The sequence below is a fragment of the Seriola aureovittata genome, chromosome 18 (genome assembly GCF_021018895.1).
Source record: "Seriola aureovittata isolate HTS-2021-v1 ecotype China chromosome 18, ASM2101889v1, whole genome shotgun sequence".
In the NCBI taxonomy this organism is placed as follows: Eukaryota; Metazoa; Chordata; class Actinopteri; order Carangiformes; family Carangidae; genus Seriola; species Seriola aureovittata.
Genome location: NC_079381.1, coordinates 22,990,534 through 23,008,326, shown reverse-complemented (window position 1 = coordinate 23,008,326; position 17,793 = coordinate 22,990,534). Strand labels below are relative to the sequence as shown.

The 17,793-nt window shown below is 40.1% G+C and overlaps 1 protein-coding gene across 1 annotated transcript; it reads right to left on the bottom strand.

Annotated features, from left to right (window-relative positions):
• Positions 1–13,331: 13,331 nt before the first annotated feature.
• il1b (interleukin 1, beta) lies at positions 13,332–16,984 on the bottom strand. Its single transcript, XM_056402785.1, has 6 exons — positions 16,827–16,984; positions 16,132–16,183; positions 15,666–15,855; positions 14,754–14,930; positions 14,383–14,516; positions 13,332–13,951 (listed from the first exon to the last, which is right to left on the bottom strand). Exons 1-6 carry the CDS (start codon positions 16,859–16,861, stop codon positions 13,733–13,735), a joined length of 807 nt encoding a protein of 268 aa, XP_056258760.1. The 5' UTR covers positions 16,862–16,984; the 3' UTR covers positions 13,332–13,732.
• Positions 16,985–17,793: the final 809 nt, after the last annotated feature.

Below are 17,793 nucleotides of genomic sequence, written 5' to 3'. Positions count from 1 at the left end.
CCTGCTTCCCTTTTCTACGACAGTAAAACTCGACATCTTTAGGTTTTTGGCTGCTCAGACAAAACGAGATAATAATATATAATTATGAGCATGTTTCACTATTTTATTTTAATAATTATTGCAGCTTTACAGTATTTCTATGATGTATTCTCTTGGTGTTTATCACTTCACTCAGAGAAAACGGAAGCAATCTGTTAAGAAACGAGCAGAATATGAAGTAAACGTGAGTGAACCTGGGGTGTTGTGGGTAAATTGAATGTCTAGATTAATCAGATCAAGATTAAGCAACAAAGAAAACGATGTGTAGCTGCGGCTCTGATGGGACGTGGATATCAGATGGTCGTTGTAGCAGGGATTGAGGAGCATATGCTTTACAGTTGCTCTCCTCCCACACACACACACACACACACACTCACACACACACTCACACACACACACACACACACACACACACTGTTTGGCGTGACGCAGCAGCTGTCCCTCAAGTTAATAAAGACTATGCAGGAAGCAGCTCGACACACAACGAGAGCTTGTTCTCGAACCCGCGTCAGAGAGAAATCTGAAGGACATGGCGTTTTAGTCGTGGTCCTCATCCCTCAGGTCGCTCATCAGACCAGGGTTTTGTGTGGAAACAACTTGTTTTCAGACTTCAGTGAGGAGCAGAGAAGTTAAAGTTGAGGAGGGGGGTTTGAAGAGACTCGAGGGTAATTTGACTCCCTCACCCCCCCCATGCTGATCTGTTCTCCTGTTGTTGAAGCCTGTTCTCTGGTTCTGTAAGTTTGGCAGCTGTTGGGCCGCCATGCGTCCGCTGTAAGGGCCTGCTGACACGGCACGCCGGCTATTTTAATGTGGGAGGCCTCGGCAAGACTTGACATTCCTAGTCAAGGGAGTCAGCTGTGCCATTAGGACCTCCTCATTGCCCGGGGACTCGGTCACACAACAGTTTGATTGTGCTGAGATCCGCTCACATGTGGCGCACACAAGATTCCTCCTGTGTAAACGCACTCAGCTGTGTGCGGCCAGGTACGACACATGGAGAGAGAACAGATGTTTTGTTCGTAGCGGCGAGCGAACGGTGGTGAGAGGTGAGTTTTGTTGAGGCTCTTTAGTCGGTCCCCAATTGTTTCTGTGGCTCCTTACAAGCTCCAGCACATAATTACCGTCCAGTAGCTTTTTATTAGAAGAAATGATGTAAAATCATGAGAGTAAAAATGGCCTTGGGGGGGGGGGGCAGTGTTAGCAGATGGGGGTCGTCCTCACTGAGAGGAACATACAGCAACAGGACAGGAAAGGTTGCAGTGGTTTCACTGGGTACAGTTTTTCTTTTAGCCTACATCGTTTGAATTTTGGAAAATAAAATATGCAGAATTTGCAATTAGTACTTCCTGTTTGCTGCGTATCACTGTATGTACTGACACCTACCAGTGAATCACTTTGATACTGGAGAGAAATCCCAAAAACATGAAGCTGTTCAGCTATAAAAGGCCAGACGTGGAGGTTTGGACATCAGAGATAATGAATGGAGAGATATCTGTCTGCAGATTTCACTGATTTGGGGTTATTGACTTCCACTAAGGGTTTCCACCTGAAGCTCGTCCGTGAGCTGCTGATTGGATCATCAGCCAAACAACAGGAAGTTTCGTAGGTGGTAACTTAAATTACAAAAACCTGCCCAACCAATTTTTACACAATTAAAGGGGCTATTTGTAAGTTTTTTTTTACAGATTATAAAAAATAATAGCAACCAAACGAACCAGTGGAGGAATAACAAGACAAATACATGGATAATCCCTCCATTGACTGTAAGCCTGTTGAGACATGGCTCATTTAATGATAACATAATTAGCATTAAAGGGGCTAATTGTACGTTTTCTCTTGCAGTGGAGCAGGTGGTGGTGAACGTCGCTTGAAAACAGCTTCGGACATCGACGCGTTCACAAGACAAGAGGTTATAAATCGTCCTCTGAGCAGCGCTACGTCTTCAGGCTACAGTGAATCGCTATCGGACACTGACACGTCCGGCTGAGGCTAGCCGGTTAGCATGCTAACTTCAGTAGAAGAAAAGACATGATGGAGACGAGAGTTAACGAGCGTTTCTTTCCACATCTGGAGACAGCTGTTGGCGAGTAAAGGGATGAAGTTTGATGCTGAACTCGCAACGTTTCTTCTAGACTGGTGAGTAAACTGCTGCTAATGCTAACGCTAGCTATGTAGCAATAGCAAAACTTACGAAAAAGCTCCTTTAAAGAAGAAGTAGCTCAACCGAGAGCAGAAAACGGCCCAACATGGCGACACTGGAAACACAGAGGGAGAGACGTGAGGCAAAGACACTGTAAAAGTGAAAGGGACAGGTGCGTACAGGTGAGCTAAAAAACAACAGGAAGTTAGTTTGTAGTTTGGCTGCTGATCAGAAATTAGTCATAATTCAGTCAAATGTGAACACACAGACATGATACACATATTTTTATATTCAGCGCAACTTCCACTTACTGAGGATATTATTATCTCCACTGTCCATCGCAAATAAACATCCATAAACCCACATAGCAGCCACAGTGAAAAGACGCACCTGACGACTCAGGACAGAACAGAATAATCACATTTTTAGGTTTTCTTCGCTGTTAAAGTGATTGATTGATAGTTGTCAGTACATCCATTGGTGCACAGCAAAGAGGAACCCCTAATAGTAAATTTGGCTAATTATAAATAAAAATCATATTTACTACATTTTTTACAAACTGTAAACAAATATAGGCTAAAAAAAACAGGCTCATGTTGTAGCATAGCATTAAAAACTGGGCTGCCTTTACAACGATTGAGGGGATTGTTTCTGATCTCACTTCTTTTTGTCAGCCAGATCTGGCATCATCAGAGATCCCTACATCAGTGTCGGTTCAATCACATGTTTTTCAAAGATAAGTGGTTAAATTTGGCTTTTTTTTATAAACGTTAGAAATGAATCCCACACTTCCTGATGTAAAGGTGAAGCTGGGCGGCATCATTCATCAACAATCCACCAGGTATTCTCCGTAATAAGAGCGTCAGCTGGTAGACTGCTGCTGAATGTCTCTGGGAGGACTCGTTGAGTTTTTGACCTACATATATCTGCATATATTTAACAGTCCCCGGCCTCCCACAGCCGCCTCATTAGTGAGTCCGTCCTGTCCTTCTTTGCTTTCATGCCATGATGAGCTGGGTTGTGTCTCTTCATCATAACAAAAAGAAGACGAGGAACAGGCAGGGTTTAAAATGTCTGCTACTTCAAAACTAAGAGGACTTTTTGATGTCAGAGAGGAGACAGCGAGATGTGGTTAATTGACATGTATTAATGTGAGGAAGGTTCCTCCTCCTCCTCCTCCTCCTCCTTGCTCTGCACAGATGTGATGTTTCCCTCTCTTCACTGCAGAGACGAGGGATGATTTTATTGTCGGCTCGTCCACATCAGCCAAATATAAAAACTTTAATTTAATATTGATGGATTTTGTAACAATTGTTATTCAGAATCAGAAGATTCTCGTTGTTTAATTTTTCTATTTATATTTCTTTTCTTCTTTCTGTGTTTATTGATTTGCACCAAAACACCAAAGCAAAAACTTACTTGGCAATAAACCAGATCCTGATTCTGATTCTGATTCTGATTGTTCATCTTACTTCAATTTGGGTGATAAACATGCTTCAGGTTTTGGAACTACGGTTCCCATAAAGCTTTGGGGGATGTAAACAGGAAGTTTAAACTTGCTGGTGAACTCCTGTTGAACCTCTGTTTCTTTAAGCCTGTATTTATTTACTATTTTACCGAAGTAGCCCCGTTAAAACTACTCTGAATTAGGTACTAGCAGTTTCTAATGGATGTACCGACAACTGTCACAGCACGACTTTTATTCTGAAGAAAACTTAAAGTGATGATTCTCAGGCAAGTTCTTGGAGTTATAAGCATCTTCTATTAGTGATTTGGAAGCGGATTTATGGACGTTTCTTGGTGATGCACATCAGAGACATCGATAACCTCTGGAAAGGTAAGTCACACTTGATCTAACGTGTGTGTGTGTATCAGTGTGTGTGTTCAGATTCGCCTCACAGTCTGAAAACCTCTGTGTTACATCACATATCTGAAACAAAGCATGTAAAGAAAACTCCATTAAATCCTGCATTCATTCTATTTATTAAATTTGGCTCCGTGTGGAGTGTTTCCCCTCCTTATGCAAACATTACTGTATCGTAACGACTATGATCACTTGTTTATCTGCAGTCCATTTCGGCGGCTGTGTGAATTTGACAGCTTTGTTTCGGTGCCATGGAAAGTTGGCAACCTGCGGTGTTTCCTCCTCCAACAGCCAACTGAATCCAACCGGCCTCCGTCTGATTCAGCGGCTGAAACAAACAGGCAGACACTGACAGAATAATCACTTCAAACAGGAACAAGAAAAAAAGTCGACCGAGGTGAGACGAGATAAAAAGGGGAGAGGTGAGATCAGGTTTGGTGTCAGGGAGTTCAGTTTTAAAAGCGCGTTCAATGTCATGTTCTTGGAAATTACAGTGCAGCTGCGCTGGTCCTCGGAGCGTCTCCAGCAGCTCCGTTATTAACGAGGCCCTCTGTGAATATCTGAGGTGAGACTCCTAATGAGAGCGCAGACCCTCCACAGCGACTCACACAGATTCCCACAAGCATTTAGACCGACTGTATGGTTGTTTGACTCTTATGTTTAAGGTCTAAAATATCTAAAACATATACATACTATACAACGCTGATATTAGGCCTTTTTTGCCATGTTGTCATGGTTTCCAATCAGAAGATTTAGCTGTGACTCCTGATGGCTTCATGGCTGAACATTGTTATTCCACTTAAAGCTGCGCTGGTGTTGCTCCAGTGATCAATCAGTCGACTCCATCACTCTGGGGGGATCGTTATGAAACTGTCATGAATCAGAGGATGAATCCTGATGATTTTGAGCCGGGTTTTAACGAAATATAATAATGATAATGAACTTTATTTGTATTACACTTTTCAAAAAACGAGTTCAGAGACATTAAATAAAACAGTGGTGCAATCATGATATAGAGATATAAAGGTGGAATGAAATAAAACCATCAAATGATTAAAAAAACCCAATAAAAGCATTATATGATGGAGTATTAGAGCCACAATGAGGAAATAAAATAAAACAATTTCAAGATACTTCATCATCATCATCAGGACATTTAAAAGATTGTGAAGAAACTGAAAAATGTATGTTTTTTTCTCTCAATATTTATTATTATTATTATTATTACGCCTTTTCTGTAATATTACGACTTCATTCTCGAAATTCCATGTTTCTTTTTTTCCTCAGTGTGGCCCTAATACTCTTCTACCATCTACTACTATCAGCACACATGGTGTCCAGAGGCTGATAATGACTTTAGTGAGTCACTGACTTTTGTGTAGCGCCCCCAGCTGGTCACATCTGTGTGTGATAGCAAGGCTGCAGACTCAAAGTCCTGTCGTGTGAAAAGTGCATGAAATAACCAGATATAATGTGAAAGGTTTCGCTTGTAGTGACGAGAGAAATGAAACTAGATGCTGCAGTTTCTCTCAGATCTAAAGACAATTTTAGCCTCTTTTTCAGCTCATATTGTTTATGGTCCATTAATGTTGTCACCAGCAGCAGGAAGCTGTTTTCAGAGAAACTATAGAGTCAGTCAGAGAGCAGCTGGTGAACACAGTGGAGCATTCAGCAGCTGAGGAGTCAGATGTTTCCCTCAGGAGCTGGTGGAGAACAAACATGGGGCTAAAAGAAAGAGCGGGAACACTGGACACTCCACATGAATGATAATGTTGCTCTGTGACTGGCTCATGTGTAAATAATCAACTCACTGTAACATCTGTATAAAGTCATGTTTACAGCTTATTGGCTGCACCACAGCGCCTGAAATAATCAATCACTGCAGGATTCAATTTCACAGACAAAGTTGCACAAAGGCTGGAAATAGAAAATGCAGTAACTTCATAGTAAACATCACCTCAAAGCCTCAAAACCAGCGTCCCTCATGACACCCGTGTGTGAAATCAGTCACATGCAGAGGAGTGTGGCCGGGGGCTACAGTCGCTGCTGGTAGCCTCCTGCTCATATTTGTAACTGTGTTACGCAACTGCAGATTTTGTACATAGTTCAATTCACAAATGATTCAAATCTATTTTTCTACATTCACACATTAGCATTTATTTGTGTGTGTGTCTGTGTGTGTGTGTGTGTGTGTGTGTGTGTGTGTGTGTGTGTGTGTGTGTATCTGGCAGTAGCTACTGTACTGACAGTGTTCAGCTGCACTCTGGGTAAAAGAGCGGCTCTGCAAACTGATCACAGTGTTACATCAGACCTCACTTCGCAGACTCAGGTCAGTTACAGCGTCACATGAAGGGAGCAGGACACTCATGTCCTTCATGTAACAATATGAAAATACTATTAATAAATAGGTTAAAAAACTGAAGTATTATCAATAAAATATACAGTAAAAACATAAATAAATACTGTATGTAAAGTATCCAAGTAAAAGTACAAAACATGAATTATCAAGGAAGCTGTAACCACAAAAACTATGTGGAGAGTGTCGAGATAAAACAGACATAAATAATATGTATGAGTTCATCTTTTTAAAAAGAAGGGATAAAATGTGATTAGATAAAATAATATTTAGTCCAATAAAAATAAAACATATAAAACCAATTAAAAGCATAAAAATAAAATAAAAGACCAGCAAAATAACTGGAAAGCACAGCTAAAAATGAATACTCTAAAAATAACTTGTAGAAATTAAAATCTTTTAAAAAGTATTTGCACAATTACTTGTTAAATAAATTTTACTGCTGTAATATCAAGTATAAATAACTTGACAGTAGTAAAATGTACTTACCAGTAAATTTAACATTCATGAAGATATTACGTGAATGTAAATGTTATTTAAACTAATTAAGTAAAATGTCTGTTGACATTTTCAATTACTTGTATGAAGTTATATTATTGACGTTAACAAGTTAATTGCATTTACTGGTTCTACAGTAAACTGCCTCCTGTGACTGATCTCTGATCAGATCATTGATCCTGAGCCATCGATGCTTCAGCAGCATTTGACTGTTGTAGCTGCTTTAACTACGTCATATACAGTTTATATTTATATTTATATTGATCAGAATCAGAATACGTTATTGAAATGAGGTGATGTCACAGTTGCTCCCTTAAGAACAGAAATGTAACAGCAAAGAATATAGAATAAGAAATAAAATTATAAAGATAAAAAGATAAATATAAAATGTAAAAATATGCCCTTATTCTATGATATGTGACAACTATATATATCTATAAGAAAATGATTCATTCTGCAGACACTTTTATCTAAAGAGACTAACAAGTGAGGAGCAACAGTGAAGCTTCAGTGCAGGAGGAGACCTTGGTGTAAGTGTTAAGCACTAAATCTATTCAGTAAGGTGAAGTGCCAGGAGATCAGGTGAAGATTTCAGTCCCGGCTCCTCCAAAGGGTCACCTGATCAATTAGAGGGGTCACCAGACGGTTAAAGGGAGAGGACAGAAGAAAACACAAAGTCGGATTTATTCTCTAATCTTTGTTTTATTTATTATTAAATAACGTGAAAGGTTGGAAACCACTGGTTTAGTTGGTTAAAATGTGTTGAATTTATCATTTTATCACATGTTTTTTAAATGTAAACTGTCAGACAAATGTAGGAGTATAAATTTAAAAGTATAAAATTGCATCAAATGAAAATACTCAGGTAAAATGGATGGATGGAGGACATAATTGTAGCTCCACGTCTGTGCACAGTCTACATGCACATCTCTGCACTGTAAATTAGCTCATCTCAGAGAAAAAGGATGGATGAAAAGCTGCCCGTCCCCGGTGACCTCCCATCACTACTCTCAGCCCACCCTCACCTCCCGGGCAGTGCTGCAGTAATGTGTGCAAGCATGCACATGTGAACAGTGGGACTAATGCAGCCTGCGAGCAACGTAATACCTCACTAGGCAGTGTGCCAACGCAAGCCAGGATTATACCACATGCTCCCAGCAGTCCATTACTATCACGCTAGGATCGCTCAGATCCAGCCCCGCTGACTTGTGTCAGTGTGTCGTGCCCTCACACAGCGAGGTGGAGGAGGAAGTGTTCACATCCTTCACTTGATAATAATATTATATTATTCATATTATTATAGAATATATCATTAATTACATATTGTCATATGGCTCACATTATAGGATTATTACCTTATTACCTGCCTGGGAAGAAAAGGCTAGCACGAGCATCGACCTCCAACACTGAAGAACCAGAAGCTGCAGTTCCACTAATGGCCACTAGAGTCTGGCTCCAACAGTGAGTCAGTCCCCATAGACTCCCATGTTAAACTGTCCAACTTTACAGCAGAAATAAACATGTTTACAGCCTGTTACAGAAAACGTCCTCCTTCCTGATGAAAACTGTTTAGGAAACTCACCTGTTTACATTTTATTAAGGACTAAAGTTAGGGAGAATTGAGGGGCGTGGTCACTTTGAGTGACAGGTGGGAGAGCCTATGCACCGAAGTGTCAGCTCCACACATGCCCGTCCTCTTTGACCATTTTTGGATTAGCTGGGAGTTAGGGGGCGGAGTCACTGCCAAGATGGCAACAGTGGAGCAGCTCACTCTGAGCTTCAGAAACCTGTGGGTGCTTTTACTGTATTTGCATGTGTGTGTTTCTATCTGCTCCCTCTAATTGTCCTTATTTATATCGAAGAATATTGTTTATCCTCCCTCTGTACAGTCTATGTGGATATGCAGCATCTTTTCTGTTGTATTTGTTTTGGAGCTTCGTGTGTTTTTGTTTTTGCATCGTTTCTGAATTTTCAGCTCATTTCTTTTTACTGTTTTTTTTTGTTGCAGGGAACAAATGCATCATAATTTAAAAGATGAACATGTGGTTTTTGAATTAACCTGATAACTGCCATGAGCAAAAGTGTAAGTATTTTTATACTGTACTTCATTCATCAGCACCTACACTGTAGTCAGTACAAAGTCCGTCATTGTTCCAGGATTTGTTCACCTTTTCTTTGAGCTTTTCTACCCCAGAACTACACTGATGTACCCCAGATCGTCACCCCAACATTATATCTTTATCTTCAGTAACGCCTCCATCTGAGGTGTGAGTTCTGGCTTCTTATCGTTACTGCGAAATACGTCATAATTACTTTAGTGTTTCTGCAGAATCAGAGTCACTGTTGTTGTTAATCAAACTTCCATAGGTGCACAGTGTTGTACAAAAATTCCTCCTTTCCTGTCGTTCCCTGGTTTTCTGCCACTGCACCTTGGAGCCACTAAGTATTTAATCTGATTCACAGTGAAAATAAATACAGGAGTAAAATTTTAAGATATTTCCCTCTGAAGTGCAGCTGAGTAGAAGAACGAACAGTAACTAGAGGTGCACTGTGAGGAGAGGAAAACCAGTAAATGTTTGGGGCCCCCCAGGGGGAAAAGGGGGCCCCTGACGGCCCCTCATATCGGCACATTTTGCAATAACAACTATAAACCCCTAAAACCTCCCATAAAGACGCTATACAGTGAACTGCAGCTGCTCCAAACCCTGCTAGGTTAATTTTTACTTATCATCTCTATCAACTTTGAACAAGACGTTTCTTAACTTCCTGCACTCTGTAATTTAAAGTGGAAATACAGAACCTACAAACATCCAACCTACTTCAATAAATGTGTCTTTAAAAGGTGGATAAACCACATCAAGTAATGTGGCTTTCACCTGAGTGAGACGCTGCAGATATGGCAGTTAGCCTACTGCTACTCTGCTAAGCTAAGCGCTAGGCTAATGTGCTTTCAGCTTTTTTCCTCTCCATTACGACTGGATTTAGCTGCTGAATTATTTATGTGCTTTAACAAACTCAATATCTAAGAGCATCAAAATAGATTTTTTTTTTTCTCTTTTGACGGGAAACATTAGCTGTAGCTAACGCTAATGCACCAGCTAACTGTAAGTGATTGCAGTCACTGCAGCGTTGTTTTTATTTTGCCACATAAATGACACATTTCTTTGGCATGATGATTTATATATGATGAGGTAAGATGATGCTTTTTGGGGCTTCGGAGCAGCTGGTCGTGTTTTTACAGAGACAAAGATTCAGCGCAGCAGGATCAAGCTGTAGCTGCAAAAAGACAGAAGGAGAGCGTCTGAGGGAGAGGGGGAGAATGATGGCGGGTAAAAAGTGACAAAGTAAAGAGGAAGAAAAGCAGGAGGAAAGGAGGGAGGGAGGGTGAGAGGTGTACGAGAGGGACCCATGTTTGTATGAAACAGAGAGAGAGAGAGGGAGCGATCCTACGTTAGCGAGAGGAAGCATGATCCTGCTGTGAAGCCGGGCTGCTGGAGCTATATTTAGCTTCTGTTGCCATGTGCCGGGAATGTGCATGGCAGAGGGAGACACACACACACACACACACACACACACACACACACACATATACTCAATCATCGGCCCACACACACACAATAGGTTCACAACTGGTCATGCACTCCTGCACATGTGAGTGTATGTGCAGATCAATGAGGGAGTTTTTCCTCCTGATTTCAGACGTGAGATCATCTGCACAACAACCTCACGTTCCTCATGTCATGTATTAGATGTGAGGTGATGTATGTGCTGTAATACATGCTTGTATTCATGCACACAGACACACACAGACACACAAACATGAGTGTTCTCCTTTCTGTCACACATACTGACACGTGATTTTTTTAACGTCTTAGCCAATCACTGAAACTGGAGGAAATGATTCTAAAAAAACATTTTTGTGCTGCACGTGAACACCTCAGTAGAAAATGGATTTCCTCAGAGACGCGTGTGTGTGTGTGTATGTGTGTGTTTTGAGGATGGAGACACTGTAGATTCATGCTGTATTTTCTCTTCAGCTCATCACCCCCCCCCCCCCCCCCCCCCCCCGTTCTATTTTGCCTCTTTAAAGTTAAATGCACATCACTCTCTCTAATCTGCCTCAATGTCGAGCGGCGCCGCAGAGCAGAGCAGTGCTCGGCGTCTCTCATTGGTGCGTCGTCAGTCAAGAAACGGCCTCAGGTGTCACCATGCAAACCCGCGCAGCCCGAACCAATGAGGAGAGGTCGACTTCCTCTGAACCGGCTCTGATTGGCCGAGGCTGTGAAGGGGTGAGAACAGACTGATGTTTAATTTGGTGAGGGCTGTGAAATTCAGATTACAGGCTCTGTGTGTGTGTGTGTGTGTGTGTGTGTGTGTGTGTGTGTGTGTGTGTGTGTGTGTGTGTGTGTGTATGCACTATAAATATAGCACGACTAAGTACATTTACTCAGGTGCTAATTTAAGGTGTCTGTACTGTATATTTCTATTTCATATTTAGCTATTTCAAATAGCTAGCGTTAGCATTAACAGCTGTTTACTCACCAGTCTAGAAGAAACGTTGCAGCTTCAGCATCAAACTTCATTCCTTTACTCACCAACAGCTGTTTCCAGAGGTGGAAAGCAACACAAATGTTAACTCCTTAGCTTAACACGTCTTTTCTTCTACTGAAGTTAGCATGCTAACCAGCTAGCCCCGGCCTGTCTCCTCACTTTCTGATAGCGACTCACTTTAGCCTCCAATCAGCATCTTACGATTTATGCAACATCTTTGTATTTTTCACTGTCGCTCAGACAAAACAACAAATTTGAATATGTTCACTATTTCAGGAAATAATTGTGGGAATGTTTCACTATTTTCTGACATTTTATATTCAGAAAAATCAATTGATTATTAAAGAAAATGACTGACAGATGTATTGGTAATGAATATAATTGTTGGTTGCAGGCGGACAGTTCTTCCATGGTGGAGTAAGGTGTTATTTATTTGACACAGAGAAAACATGAAACGATTTCAACTTTACAAAGACAAACAGACACGTACAGTTGGAAAGCTAAGCTAACCGGCTGCTGGCTGTATAGCTTCATGTTTATCCCACAGGTATGAGAGAGGCAGGGTGGTTGCAGAAACTGTTTGTCCAGAACAAATAAACCATTGTTTTATTCATTAAATTGATCATCTATAACTCATAATGTTCAGCAGACAGATGCACAGAGATCTGTGACTCCAGCAGGTTGTTTTGATGAAAAAGAGGATGAAAATAAAACTGACAATTATCTACTTTATAACTTGAGTTAATGGCAGAAACTGACATAAAGAGTTATTTTTATTAAAGTCCTAAACCAGATTCATAAATTTACAGAGTTTAGGGGGAAAAAAGTACAAAATATATGTATATGTGGGTTTCTATCTGCAGACAAATTAAGATTTATTCTCACAACTCCAGGTTCAATTTGTGCACAAATATAAAAAACTTATTTTTTTCACTTCACTAATCTCATTTACATTTGTAAATCTTAAAATAATATTGACACTATGTTCACTCCCTATATAAACATAAACACTAAACACAGGCAGTTTAAATGCTCTGATTCTATTGGCTGATTGGCACCAGCTGTGTTGCAGTTTGCTTCACAGTGATTGGCTCATTCGCAGCCGTGTGGCTAGTAACATCCAATCAGATTCATTCAGGTGTGCCCCGCGGATATTAAAACCCCACCGGTGACCACGCCCACACTGATGACGCTGCTCTTTCCCGCGCTGCTCAGCCGGTTCAATCAGCGGCAGCAGAGCAGAAGATGACCGCCGCCTGTTCACCGGACCTCCACCCGCCATGACGCCTCCAGGTCTCCGCTGCAGTGAGGTGAGTATACCTGCTGCTGTGAGCAGGTTGTGGCTCAGGTGTTTCCGGTGCTGTGAGAGGGGGGGAGGGGGGGAGCAGGCAGGAGGTCTGCGGGGCACAAGGCCTGATCCAGATTTACTAAACGCGGAAGTATGAGGAGAGGAGCCTCAGACCCAGTTTTTGATTTTTTTTTCACTTTTATGAGGGAAATACGGTGGCCCGGAGAGCTCAACGCACTGCAGCTTAAAGAAACACGTGCAAACAGACAAAACACTAACAAATTATAACTTATATATACTTTACTTATCCATCTATCTATCTATCTATCTATCTATCTATCTATCTATCTATCTATCTATCTATCTATCTATCTATCACTTAAAACAATAATAGAAAATAACTTGTGATGAACCCAGGAGGGATGCACTTGTTGTTCAATTCTTTTACCCATACAGAAATGTAATGTATGACACATATGTCACCTATAAGGGGATATTTTATATATATATATTCATCCTCTGGATATAAGCTTCTAAAATATATGAAATACTCATAGTAAAATTTGTATATGTATATGTAACTTAAAAATATCTATATAATGAATTTTTATATGGTATACGAACACATATTTGATGTTTATTAAAACAGCAAATAATAACGTAATTTTTTACATGCACTTAAAAATGACAATGGCATATTTAGTAACAACGGACAATCAATAATGAAGTTAAGTTAATGGGAAATAATAATTAAAAATGGAAGCAGATTTTAGGAATATCCTGTTACATTCTCCAGTAAAGAAGATACAAATTTCACATCATTTTGCCTCAGGGTAAAATAATATAAAGTTAAAGTCTCTTTTAGTAGGTTACACTGAATTATTATCATCCTGCAGGTGATTACTCCATCTAGTGGTCAGGTAGAATAAAAGAGTTTTAAAATAAAAAGTACCCTCAGCATCTGGATACATTAAACTGTAACTGTACACAGCTGCTTCAGCCAATCAGAGGCTTTTTTGAGCTGACGTTGAAGGAGGTGACACGCTGGGCGCTGTCTATTTGACACAGCTCCACTGGCTGGTTCTCGCTCTCAGACGTGCTGATGAACCAGCCGCGGTGCTTAACGGACTCGAAGCTGGTCTGAGATTTTCCTGATAATTTCTTTTCGAAGAGGAAACGGTCCATGTCGTTTCTTATATCGTCCTCACTGCATTCCTGCCACGAGAGAGAAAAATGTCTCATGTTAATTCTCACATGTATGGAAGCAAATAGATGGAAAAAATATGAAAAACTTATTGAAAGTCAAAACTTTGACGGATTAAAAATGAAAAATAAAAATAAAAATCATAAAATAATAACTATAAATTTTGGAATAAAAATTTAATTATAAGATAAAATTGGAAATTAAAATAAAATTATGACAAAATAATTAGTAAAAAAACTCAAAGTTGACATTAAATCAAAATTATGAGTTAAAAAGTAACAAATTAGATAAAAAGTGAAAATGTTGACTTAAGTTAAAGATCATCAGATCTACTGCAGGTAATGTACCGACTATATATGACATGGTCGTGTGTGTGTGTGTGTGTGTGTGTGTGTGTGTGTGTGTGTGTGTGTGTGTGTCTGTGTGTGTGTGTGTGTGTTACCTCCAGATGCAGCTCAGCATTGTTGCTGTTCTTGACGCAGGAGAGGTAGAACTTGTGGCTGTGGTCGTTTTTGATTGACAGAACAAACGTCTGCCCGGCACCAATGGAGATGTACTTCACCAGTTTAAAATTCACTGGTGTGAAGGAAACAAACAGGAAGTCAGGATTTCACGTTACTCGTTCAACGACATTAAGCAGTTGTTGTATTGCAGGTCAGTGGTTCCCAAGCTGAGGGGTCGGACCCCTCCAAAGACTCTTAAGACTTTTCTCTAGAGTTTGCTTTTTGTTTTTTCTAAATTTTACATTTGGGCATCAAACATTTGATTTATTTTTATGAAATCATTTCTGAAGTTTAGAGGAGAGGCTTGTACCTTTGCGATCGGCGTATCCTCCTTTCAGAGTGACGGCCTGCAGTTTTAAATCTCCCGGGGTGCAGATGATGTCTTTCTTCTGGGTGTCGCTCAGGGTGCACTCCTCGCTTCGGGCGCGTACGAACTTGATGCTTCTCTGTCCCGTGGTGGCGTCCGCAACCGTCTTCACAACCGTTTCTGTGGAGACGAGGAACGAGACGTTAGTCAGAAGAAAAGGCGCCAGGTGCGAACTCTCTGCAAACGCAGCGTCCGCCCTTCTCGTTTTCTTTTCATCAGATAGTGACACATGGACCGAGTCCAGGTTTCCAACAAAAATATTCTGCTCCTTAACAACAGCTGAAGTTTTCACTTTTATATTTTGACATGTTGTTTTCTGTCCTGTTCTCGTGGACGTGATTTCTCTGTAACGCCTTGAGGAAACTTCTTCAAATTTGGCACAAACATTCACTTGGACTCAAGGATGAACTGATTAGATTTTGGTGGTCAAAGGTAAAGGTCAGTGTGACCTAGCTGCAGATCACTGATATTAGTTATTTGTTTGCCACGTGAGTATTAAATCAGCTGCTGTCGCTCCGTTAGCCTTCACTTCCTGATCAGAAAATGATCTAAAATACACGTCTGTGAAACTATTGTGGCCTTTCAGTGGATATTTAAAAACTGACCTCTGCTCTCGGACTCCACTTATAGTCCATTATAAACAATATTTTTCCCCCACACTGTCCTTATCTTAATATATGGAATGAAAACACACGAGCTGCGAAAGGTTTTGTTCCTAAGGTGGATCTTTGTTATTAAAATTTTTAAATTATTACAAATGTCAGTGGGGTTTGGAATTAAGTTTTTCCCACTTCTTGAACAGAACCTGAAGCAAATAATGAGGTGAAGCATCAACATGTGTCTGTCTTCACCCACCGTCCACCAGGCTGTCCATGATCACGCTGCAGAGCTCGTCGCCTCTCAGCTCCCAGCTGCTGCGAGTCGGGGACTTTTTCATCCTGTTCACCGCCATCACCAGCGTAGCGACGCTCTTCATGGTTTTTGGGTTGCAGGAAATCTCCAGGTTCAGTCCCGTGTCGAGGTTGATGATCTCTTTTTTAACATCCTACAACATCAAACACAGAAACCACACATCATGTCGTCATGCAGGTGCTTCCCCCTGATCTGATTCTCATTTTTAGTTTAGATAGAAATACAGGAAATGTTTCAGAGATGATGTAATGCTGATGTGAATATCATTCTCAATAAAAAGAGGTAAAAAAACAAAAACAAAACAGTTGTTACGTTTGTTATATTCTTTATAATATCAAATAAGAACATCTGAAAGTGACAAATATACATGAGAGTGAAAACTTATATGTAACTGATCATTTTCTCTTACCGTCATGTCGAAGCAGCGGGATTCAGGTCCTGTATCGTCGAATCCCAGAGGACTGAAACACAACAACAGACAAATCTGAATGTTGGACGTTTATGGAAACTTGTACCGTCGCTCACATGTGACTGTGTGTGGGTTTAGTTGTGTTACACACATCAGACCACATCACATCACCGCAATCCTCTCTTCAACTCATTGGCTCCCTGTTTGTTTTAATTCAAGATTTCACTTTTAAATCACTTCTTCAAACTCGTTTTCACAGACTTCCTTTTAGGTGATGTCGTCTTTTATTCAGGCTCTAGTCTCTCTAAGGATTTTCTCTTCTTCTGCCTCGATTGTCAAAGCGCTTTGTAAACTCATTTTTTAAAAAGTTATTAGTATTAAAGTTATAATTAAATGACAAACCGTTGTAAATAACAGATTTTGGCTTTGGTTAATTCAGTGTTATTTCTTACTATTTTTGCCACAGATCTTTCTCATTTTTTTGTTGTTGAAGGGAGAAGTGAAACACGTTGTCAGATGAGCTGGAAGCTCTTCCCTAAAGTCTTACAGTATTACACATTGAGTTACTGAGTTTTCTGACCTGTGATATTGATATTTCCAATAGTAAGAGAAGGCAGAATTAAGCTTGATTTAAAAATAGAAAAGTAGAGTAATGTCAGGCACAAAGAGAACTTGGTAGACTTTCTTAAACTTACCTGTCCAGAGCTTGAGCCAGATCAAAGTCGCACATTGTCCTGATGTAGACTGATGAGAGTGAAGTGATTCTGTGTCAGTAGTTTGTCTGAAAACAGATCGAGTCCCTCGACCTCAGACAGCTTTTTATAAAGCAGCTGCCACTCTCGCTCTGCTTCCTTGTTTTTGCTTCGCACATGTACTTTCTCTCTTGATCATCAGAAACTAAAGCAACCAACTTTTACCTTTGTGCGGATGGAAACTGTCAAAACCACAGTTGGCACCAGTCATTTCTGGATGGTAAAGGCTCGTTGTGAGACCTGTTTATAGATGAGATCATAGGTGACATTTATTATGGCTCGTGTAAAAAGTTTTAAATTTTGTCTTTCACCTGTAGCTTAGTCTTTACTTAAAGATTTGTTATAGAGTCTGATGTTGAGGGCTGTAAATGCTTTGTATAATTTTTAACATAAATTTGAACATTTTTTATTTTATTTTATAAGCTTGTATTGAGATTGGATGTTTGGTATTGACTGTTTTACATTGTTTTTATGAATCAAATTCTTTGTATGTATCCAGGGCGCCATTGAAAATGAGCCCTTGGTCTCAATGGATTTCCCTGTCGAAATAATGGTTGATAATAATGATAATAATAATGATATTGATAATTAGAATAATAATAATAATAATAATAACACCGGCAAGATTTTTACCAAGATTTTTGAAACAATGCATCAGTTGTGCTCAGAAGTAGACGATATGGGGCGTGTCTGTTGCTAGCAAATTTTATCAGCTGTAGACAGTTAACGTAAACTAATTTCAACGTACCAAAGTATCAATAATCTGGATATCAACACGTGAAAGTATCAAAAATGTGAATATTAACGTGCAATAGTATCAAAAACCTGGATATTAATGCACCAAAGTATCAAGTAGTTTATGCAGGGAAGCAGAAATGATGCAGCAGTGGGGTTGAAAAGATTCAACTTT